The sequence below is a fragment of the Nyctereutes procyonoides genome, unplaced genomic scaffold (genome assembly GCF_905146905.1).
Source record: "Nyctereutes procyonoides isolate TBG_1078 unplaced genomic scaffold, NYPRO_anot_genome, whole genome shotgun sequence".
NCBI classification, from domain to species: Eukaryota; Metazoa; Chordata; class Mammalia; order Carnivora; family Canidae; genus Nyctereutes; species Nyctereutes procyonoides.
Genome location: NW_026575125.1, coordinates 42,025,276 through 42,035,271, shown reverse-complemented (window position 1 = coordinate 42,035,271; position 9,996 = coordinate 42,025,276). Strand labels below are relative to the sequence as shown.

Genomic DNA, 9,996 nt, shown 5'->3' with positions numbered 1-9,996 from the left:
AATTGCAACGCAGAACAAGCAAGTTATGGCAAAACCATATGCAAGTCCAATAAACAAAGGAGAACATTATGTTATGGAGAAGGAAGAGGTTGGGAGAGGTTTGGAACAAAAATCTATTGGACAACAGCAAGAGTTCATACTGATGATGGTTTCTCATTGGCTGAGTTGCAGGAGTAGTCAGTTTCTTAAAGGAGATAGGATGTACATCTTTCCTTTGTTGGGGGCCTATAATTAAACATTCTTTCCTGTTGAGATACTTCTGTTGGGTGTGTAGCTGAAACTTTTTGCAGTAGACATTGTGCTGTAGGCTTCCTCTACCAGCCTCCCCTTCTAACATCCTGAGTCCATTTAAGTAAGGTTTCCCTTTCTTAATTTTCACACCGTGGTCCTCCCCAAACAGTATATATAATGTAATGAGTAAAGGCATGGATCTTGGAGCCTAGCTACCTGGATTCAAATGGTAGCATTTGCTAAATTGTGTGACCTTAGGCAGTTTCTTCATCTGAAAATGTCAGATGAGTGGCCTTGGGGTGGGTATCTCCCACTCATCTGGAAATCAATCTTTCTGGACTAGCATCTGTCCAGGAGACCTCAAAAGGAAGAGGCCACCCTATTATTACTGTGTCCCAATCCCAGCCATTTGTTCATTCAGCACTACTTTAGTGCCAACTGTGTATATTGCCTTGCCCAGTGCTGGGGCCAAATAAGGTCTTCTCCATTCCAAGCTGTATAGGTTTGACCTGTTTTCAATGCAAACTCCATCTTTGAGTGTACCACACATTTAGGAGAGGTCACAGGCCATGGGTGATCAGTGTCATGCGTTTTCACAAGCAAACATAACTGTGGGACCAGAACAAAGGTTAAGAAACATCTCCAGCCAGAGATCCAGGAACACTTAATTCTGGAACATCTCTGAATTCTGGCTGCATCTCCCAAGCACTGGTGAGTCATAATTTAATTCGCAGTACCTTTTTGGTCTTCCTTGGTGATACATACAATAATGGTGCATTTTATGATCAGTGGTGACTCAGGATCAACCAGTAGTAGGAAGATTAATAGCAGCAGTGGCATCTAATGTTTGTAGTCGCCTCAAGGAGCCAGGCACTTTGCAGACACTTTAATTCTGCAACCTTGCAAAGTATGCATTTTTTTTGTCTCAAATTAAAGATGGGGAAAACTGAGGCCCAGAAGGGTCAAGCAACTTGCCCATGGTCAGTACTGGTTTGCCAAGCCCATGCCTGCGGTAGGCAAGTGCTCCTGAAGATTCAGGGGTTGTAGGATACAAGGTCTTCTCCATGACAAAGCCTGCTGAGGGGGTCCCAGCACACTGGATTTCTAGAGTTTCCTAGCAGGGAGTGGGGAGGTCGGTGAGTGATGCTGACAGGCCCTTCCTAGACTCAGCTGGCCCCTGGTGACCTGGCTGAGGTGGGGTGGGGAGTGGAGTGGAAGGTGAAGAACCATGAAAGAATTAAAAGGAACTTGAGACTCCCTCCTTCTTCAGCTTCTGTGACTTCAGGGCAGTTCTTAAGGAGCAAAGTCAGCCCCCACTTCCCACACCTTCACCCTCACCGTGGCTCTCCTTTGCTGCTTCTCCTAGCCCCCAGCCTGCACCTCTGATATTTCAGAAATTCATCCACTGGTCTTGCAGATGAATGAAGCCTGATCTCTCCAGATTCCTCCTCACTGTTCTCTTTCTCCCCCACTCCCCTCTTCCTCCCATAAAGCTAGGATACCTGAGATCTCCTTATCCACCAGATTTCAGAAATGAGAAGGAGGAGATACCTCTTCCAAGGCTCTGATGTGCAAGAGCGTCTAATCACTCCCCTTGGAAATAGCTTTATACACCAGGGACAGTTTTGAGTTGCTCCTTTTTTTCTGGTGAGTAATTTCCTAGAAGAGGAGGGGGGAATCAGTTACATACTGTTATCCGGCCCATTGTATAAATGAAGAAACAGGCTCAGAGGTGGGGGGTCTCGGCCAGGTTCTAGAGCAGATCTATCTTATTACCAAGTCTTTGCCTCTTCGGTTGCCACTGGTCAGGACTTGGTTTGCTCTGAGAACTGGGCAGAACCAAATTTTAAAATTGGGAAAGGGATCCTGCCCATCAAGATCCTGGTGTGTGAGTTGTGTACATGGAGAGTAAGTCTGACCATCCAGTATTCTCTTGATCTAATATTGTGTTGATTAGACTTTTTTTAAATAAGTAAGTAAAGGAATAAATAACTCCTGATCATTCACCATGCTCAACCTCACACCAAGCTTTCCCTACCTCAAGGCTTTGCACAGGCTGTTCCCTCTGCCTGGAATGCCCTCCCCACAAAGGTTTATTGGTTGACTCCTCTCTCTTTAGATTCTTCACAACTGTCACCTCCTCCGGGTGGCTTTCCCTAAATGTTCCATCTGAAACTGTTCCCCCTCAGCCTATCACAGCACTTGTCATGATCTGAAACTATCTGTTGTTTCTGTTTGATTCCTGGTTTTGTATCTGTCTCCTCCAATAGAATGTTGGCCTCACTAGGTTTTCTTCCCACTGGTTTAGCTCCAACCCCTAAAGTAGTGCTGGGCAACAAATGTTTGTGGAAAGAAAGGCAGAAGGAAACAAAGAAATAAATGAGGGAACAAATGAGTGAATGTACACGGGTAAGGCTAAATAAATGAAATGGGATAGGTGAATAAAAGACACTTTGGGGGAAAAGGACCCCAAATTTCCACATTTGGAATATAAACCAATTTGAGATTAGAGAAACAAAAAGACAGTTATTTTATTTTGGTTTAAAACTCATTATGTGAGAAGCACTGAGAAATTCTGTATAAAAAGGGGCCCTGGCTACTGCTAGGGTGAATGTTTGGGGACCAGTCAGAGATAACTGCATTGGAAGGGTTGGTGGGGAAGAAACGGGACCTGAGGGCCTGGAGGCCAGGAGTGGAGGACAGCAAGCAGCAGCTGCCAGGGGAGGGGAGGAGGCTCAGAACAGGTGCGGAAGGTGACTCAATCATCCCATTCATCGTCGTCATCCTCGTCGCCGGCCTGGTCCTCCCCTTCATCTGAGAGGGAGAGAAAAAGCGGAACTCAGGATGGGCAGAAGGGTTCAAAGGCCCTGGGTGATGTAAGGTTCTTGGGGTCTGAGAGGTCAGGACTCAGGGTCTGGGGCAGGGGGCTGAGATCTCCTGCTGGGAAGTCAGATCTGGGGGCCTGTGCAGTTGGATGAGCAAGGGGGCCACCCAGAGGAGGGAGAGTTAGGGTGTAGGTTGAAGTTGGAATCAAAGTTAATACCATTGTCAGAAATGTAGTTAGGTGGGTTACTGCCCAACTATGTGGTTACTGCCACACAAGGGTTAATGTTATTAACAGGCTTGTTATTTACTGGGATGAATTTTAAGTATTATAAACAAAGGTGGAGTACATTACAATAGTGCTGTTTCATAACAGGCTAATGTTAATATTGTTGACCTATAATGGGTTATTGATATCACTGTCAAAAGAGGAAGTTATAATATTGTCATATAATGGATTCATATTAATCTGTGGGCTTACTCTGGGATTAATGTTAATACTGTCAGTAATCTGTTGAGGTTCACATTACCCTCATCTAATTGTCATATAATAGTAATATTATTGACACAATTAGGGGATGAATGTTATTATGATAGATTGGGTTGGTTATGATATTATTATCACATTACAAGCTAATGTTCATCTATTGACACAGAGTTCAAGTTAATATTATTGTCTATGGTGGGGTCCTTTATAATATCATCACATATGGGCTAATGTTATACACTACTGGACATACAGGATTAATATTAATATTGTGGCCATGCCTTGGCATTAATGTTAATGTTATTGTCAAAGAGTGAATTCTATTATTGTTCCATAATGACAGTGTTAATATTGTCACAAAGAAGACAAACGTGAGAGTCATGATGGGGTTAATGTTACTATGGATACAGGACACCTGGGTGGCTCAGAGGTTGAGCATTTGCCTCCTGATCAGGGCAGGAATCAAGTCCCACATCGGGCTCCCTGTGAGGAGCCGGCTTCTCCCTCTGCCTATGTCTCTGCCTCTCTCTCTGTCTCTCATGAATAAATAAGTAAATCTTTAAAAGAAATGTACTATTAATGGTAACCGGTAGGGTTGTTCTTAGGCCAACACTAGCCCTAGGAACTGGGCTCACTGTCCTGGCAAAGGGCAGGCTCTCACCTGAGGAGTGGATGGCTCTGCTTCTCTTCTGCATCACGTGCATCAGGGCTCCCACCAACCCTTCTGAGCTCTGAGGTGGAGGCTGCAGTGCTGAGCTCTCTGGGGCCCCAGGGGTCTGGAGCAAGCAGGATCCAGCATAGAGGGCTCAGGGCCCATGATAGGAGCACACCTCCCTGCCCCTTCCTCATTATTTCCCCTCCCATATTCTCAAGTCCCCTTCTAGGTTCCCAGCCTGTCTCTCCCCTCCAGCCTCCCAGCCCTATCACTGAAACCCAAGAGCCTGGGACCTCCATCAGTTTGGCCCTGGCCCCCTAATATCCAGACATGCCCAGCACACCCAAGTCCCAGATCCCCAATCCTCCATCTTGCCCGTCTTCACCTTGTTAAGCTGAATTCCCTGCCGGATTTGATCCAAAAGCGCCCCCCGACCTCCACCAGGAGTCGGTCCCACAGAAGGCCCCAGAGCAGGAGGAGGGGGAGGGACTGGCCCCTCCCCAGAGCTGGGTGGTGGTGGTGGTGGTGGTGGTGGTGGTGGTGGTGGAGGCACAGGAGGCCCTCCAGCTCCAGGGGGTGGAGGGGGCAGTGGTCCAGAACGTCCAGTGGCTGGCGGGGGTGGTGGTGGAGGGCCCCCTCGGCCTGAGGGTGGGGGTCCCCGGGGAGTTGGTGGGGGTGGAGCATTTCCCAAAGGAACAGGGGGCAGTGGACCAGAACGACCCTTGTTGCTCCCTATAGTAGGGGGCCGGGGAGCCTGGTTTCCTCCTCTGGATGGTGGTGGGGGTGGTGGAAGCGGCTCTGAGGGGGGAAAATAACATAGCTATTGTTATAATTATCTTCAGAGCCTCAGTTTTGCTCATTTGTAAAATGGCACCCCAACTGACCAACTCCTGATTCAAGCACTATAAGCGTTTCCAAAAGAACTGAATGACTAGCAGTGTATCTCTTAGAAACCAGCTACTAGGGCTGGAGAAGATGGGGGGGGGTGCTCACCCTGGCGCCTCATCTCTTGCCGCACAGCCTCCAGCCCACCCTGGTCCTCAATGAAGTCATAGATAAGTTTAGAGGTCTCGGCATCTGTGAGCTGGGCCTCACTGATTCCTGCCCTGGAGAACAGTCTCCGCAGATCCGGGTCCAGGTTGTTTACCTGCCCAGGAGGAGAAAGGCCAGGGCAGGAGTGGGGGAATAAGGTGGATAGGGGAGGGGCACCGATTATCACTGGGTCCATCTCAGAGGGAGACCTGAGAGGAGTGTAGAAAGGGTGGGGTCTGTGGGTAGGTCTGAGCCAGGGGACTTTGGATGGGTAGGTGGGTATTTAAGCAGGTCAAGGGGTCTTTGGAATTACTCACGTCAAATCCATTCTGGGGGTCCCACCCCACGTGGCTGACATGTCTGGGGAGGTGAGGAGATCCCAGTGAAGCCCCACTGCCCTTCCTTCCCTCCTTTTCTAGTGAAGCCCTCTTGCCCTCCCCTGCCCAGAGGGACTCGGAAAGGCCAGAATTAATGGATGAGTCATAAGTGAATGAATGAATGAGTGACTGAATGAGAACAGTTCATAGCTTGTAGTGCACATCTATCCATCCATCCCTTTTACTACTATCCATCAACCCATCCATTTGTCCACCTAGCCATTTGCATTCACCTGTCAGACCACCAGTCTATTGTATATTTGTTTTTCCACTCATCTGCCCACATATATTTGTTTACCCAGTTGTCTGCCAATCTGTCTTCACACACCTTTGTCCATCCACTCATGTGCCCGTCTTTCAATCCATCCACTCTTTTGTCTACCCATTCAACCACACTTCTATTTATCCACTGAACTGTCCATTCATCCACATATCTGGCCACCTATCCATCCCCATCCACCTTCTCTGTGAATCAACCAGATATCCATTCGTCTGTCCACATACTCATCCACTCACCCATCCATCTATCCACCTACTTCCCATTTACCCATCTATCCAACCACCTATCCATTCATTCCCCAACCGACTCATTCATTCATTCATTCATCCAACCATTTATCTATCTACCCACCCATTCACTCACCCACCAACCCACACAGGGCAGGACCAGCCCACACAGGGCAGCCCACACAGGGCAGGACCAAGGTGAACCAAGTGAGGTGACTAAGGTGCAAAATTTAAGGAGGTCCTTACTCTCAGAGGCATGAATTGCAGTTGTGGGACCCTTAGAGTAACTGCCTCTGTACATTTTGCAACCTTGGAACCTCACTTGCCTTTCCCTAGGCCTGGCCTTGCACCTACCCAACTCTCCACTCATCTGCCTACCCACTCACCCATCCATCTGCCCAACCTTCCATCCACCCAGCTCTCTTCCTGTCCAACTTTTCATCTGCCCCCCCAACAGGGACCTGTGGGACTAGTGGGGAGAGGTTCTCACTTGAATCCACTAGGTGCCCCAATATCAGCCTTGCTGATCTTCTTCTTCCCTGAGCGTTTCTTATCAGCTGGGCCAGGCCCAAGTGCTGGGAGCCCACGGTACCGTGAACTCGTGATGTCCGGGTTCTGGATGTCCACTGTTACTAGCCCCAGGGACAGTGGGCCAGTTGCTGGGCCTGTGGGGATAATAGGGTGATTGAGCCATTGACCTACTTACCTACCAACCAAAGCGTAGGGGCAGAAGACAGGAAGAGTGTTGGGGGAATCTGCATGTATGTTTGATGGTCATGGAGGGAGTAGATGAGGGGTCCAATTAGGGTTTATGGAGAAGTGGATGAGTGGGTCCCACAAACCAGTCTTACCTTCACCAATTCATTTATTTATTCATTGACTCCTGCTTATCACTTAAGTATTGATTCATTAATTCTGGCTCATTGACCAAAATTTGTTAAATTATTCAGTCATTGCTTTCTTCACTGATTGAAATGTTACATCACTTATTCATTTATTTGCTGTTCAGTCACTCATTAATTTAGTCAATCATCCATCCATCCATCCATCCATCCATCCATCCTTCCATCCATATATCCACATACTCATTCACCTATACATCTGTACACTCACCTATACATCTATACATCTATGTTTCCATCTTCCCATCAATTCATCCTCCACCCATCTATCCATCCACCCACCCACCCATCCATTTGCCCACTTATCTCTGCACTCACCCAACTCACCCAACTACTCGCCCATCTCCACCCATCTATTCATTACTCCCCCATCCATCTGTCCACCCAGAGACACAGGGAAGAATCAGCACTCACCCCCTTGGTCTCCGGCTGGGTGTGGGGGCAAGGGTGGGGGCCCTCCTCTTCTCTCTGGAAAGATGGAATGGGTAGAGAACTATTACAACTCTGCCACAGGTTCCCGGACCAGCCCCTTCTTATCCTCCTTGAACTTGAGGACTCACCTTCACTGACTGGTGCTGGGGGTGAGGGTAGCTGGCGTCTGTCTGTGGAGAGACAGGTGGACTGAGAACCAGAACCATCAAGAGGGGCTTTTCCAGCTCGCTTCTCTTGCATACCCTTCTGCCCCACTTCCTTTCTTCCCCCAAGGCCTCCTCACCTCCACTTTGCCTCTGATTCCTTTTTTGTATCTTCTCCTGCACCAGGGCTCGGAAGGCCTGGGCCTCGCCCTCGTCTGCAAAGTTCAGCCCTGCTTGGCAGTCCTATACACATCTTGGGCTCAGTAGCCTTCCAGCCTCCCCTTACCCATTTCATCCCCACACCCCAACTGAGGCCCAACGGTTGAGTCATCACTCACATCTCCAGCAAAGGTGTGGAAGAAGGGGGTAGGAGTGGAATAGACCAACTGTGAGTACAGCTCCTGTTCCCAGAGCAGCCGGCCAGCCTGGAAAATTTGGGGGGAAGCACACTGGTACTGAGGCATGCCCTGGGTGGCAGGCCTCTGTATCTGGACAAGGAGAATGGTGGCCTAATTTGGGGCACCGGGATCAGATTGGAGATTTCCAGCTTATCAGCAGAGAGTTGGGAATCCATATGTCAGATGTGGAGGGTTGGGGTACTTAGGACTTAGGGGTATAGGGCTTAGATATTGCAGTGAGAGATTTGTATTTGGGGTTCAGAGCCCAAGATGTGGGACTTAGGCTCGAATGTGAGGATCTAGGACTCCAATCCTAGGAAACTGAGACCATACATAGACTCCATCTTACATCTTTTCTTTATGGGGCCTTCATTTGGGCAGGTGGGGCTCCAGTACTGGGAGTTGGGGTTGAGATTTGAGATTCAGACATACAGACTTGAAAGTTGAGGGGTGGAGAATTCAGTCAAGGGATATACAGTTTGATGTTTGTGAAGCAGAACTATGGCTTAGGAGCTAGGCAAACCTTTAGTGTCCAGGAGTTTTGATGGGGGATTTCTGGGACCCAAAATGCGGAGTTTAGAACAGATTTGAGGTTCAGGTAAAAATACAGTGCACATTTTTTTTTTTTTAGTTAATGAAACAGACTAGATTTAGGAACTATACTAATATTTTTTGTGGGGGGGGGGTTATGGATCTTGACAAGGGTCAGTCATCAAAGACAAAGAAAGCCAAACCAGGGATGCCTGGGTGGCTTAGAGGTTGAGCATCTGCCTTTGACTCAGGGCGTGGTCCCAGAGTCGCGGGATCAAGTCCTGCATCGGGCTCCCTGCATGGAGCCTGCTTCTCCTCCCTCTTACTATGTCTCTGCCTCTCTCTGTGTGTCTCTCATGAATAAACAAATAAAATCTTTAAAAAAAAAAAAAAGAAAGAAAGCCAAACCACAGTTTGACATCTGGATGAAATCTTTGGTCCTGGGACTCAGGGGTTCACTGATCTCTCTAAGGCCTTGGGCTATGGACACAGATCTGGGTTTGCGGGTTGAACACTGGTTTGCATGTCCAGTGGGGGGACGGGGGTCACCTGAAGGCCATAAAGACGGATGAAATAGGACTTCTGGGGGTTATCCTTCACGAAGCACACAGCCCCACAATGCTCCTTGGTCCAGTGCTCAGCTCCAGGAGGCAGTGCCAGGTACAGCTGAACAACAGCGGTGGCCAGTGTCTGGGAGGGAAGAGCAGGGCTCAGTGGAATCTGGTCAGCCAGAGGGTCCAGTTCTTCCTTCTCCATGGCTGTCCTGATTCCAAAGGAAGAGCCACAGCCAGAGGGAAAGCAGACAGATACTAAAATCAAGATCTTCCTGGGACTGGTGAATGGGGGTAAGTGGATTTTCAGAGAGGAGGTGATGGAGAAGAGAAGGAAGAGGGGGAGAGGAAGAGAGAAGGACAGAAGAAGGATGGGGAAGATGAGGAGTCAGAAGAGGAGGAGAGGAAGAGGAGGAAAAGGAGGGAGACAGGGAAGGCCAGGAGATTCTCCAGCTCACCCAGCATTTCCGACCCAGCATCTCGAAGAGTCGCTGGTTCTCGTGGTCCTGGAGGAGTGTGGAGGGTATGTTCTGCTGAACCCCTGGTCCTCCGCGACCACCAGACCTGCCTCCCACAGGGCCCCCACTCATGGTGCCTCCTGCCCTTGTCCTCTCCGGCTAGGCTCTGGGTGCAGGGTAAGAAGAGGAACTTCCGCAGTGTGCAGGGGAACAGGAAGTACAAAAAACCACAAGGGAAACAAGTCCTCTAGGGGCCCCTGGGTGGGCCCAGTTGCCTCCTCCCTCCCTCGGACAGGCTTGGACCCTCCTCCTTCAGAATGGGGCCCTGCTCCATTTGACTAGTCAAGACCCATCTTTTGGACCAGCTCATGTCCTCCTCTTTTTACTCCCTGAGGCCCATCTCCCTCTGACTGGCTCAGATCCTCCTCCCTCTGATTAGCTGCAAGCAAGACGTAGGCCTCTGCTGTAC

General features: G+C 49.0%; 1 protein-coding gene across 2 annotated transcripts; it reads right to left on the bottom strand.

Moving 5' to 3' along the window:
- Window positions 1–2,758: 2,758 nt before the first annotated feature.
- WAS (WASP actin nucleation promoting factor) lies at window positions 2,759–9,689 on the bottom strand. 2 transcript variants are annotated; one of them, XM_055338315.1, is made up of 12 exons: window positions 9,528–9,689; window positions 9,068–9,208; window positions 7,928–8,014; window positions 7,730–7,832; window positions 7,575–7,616; window positions 7,429–7,482; window positions 6,603–6,777; window positions 5,546–5,588; window positions 5,190–5,343; window positions 4,582–4,994; window positions 4,203–4,317; window positions 2,759–3,045 (listed from the first exon to the last, which is right to left on the bottom strand). In XM_055338315.1, exons 1-12 carry the CDS (start codon window positions 9,657–9,659, stop codon window positions 2,990–2,992), a joined length of 1,515 nt encoding a protein of 504 aa, XP_055194290.1. In that variant the 5' UTR covers window positions 9,660–9,689; the 3' UTR covers window positions 2,759–2,989. The 2 variants fall into 2 exon arrangements, with proteins under 2 accessions (XP_055194290.1, XP_055194289.1); XM_055338314.1 differs by having other exon boundaries at window positions 4,582–4,838; window positions 9,528–9,679.
- Window positions 9,690–9,996: the final 307 nt, after the last annotated feature.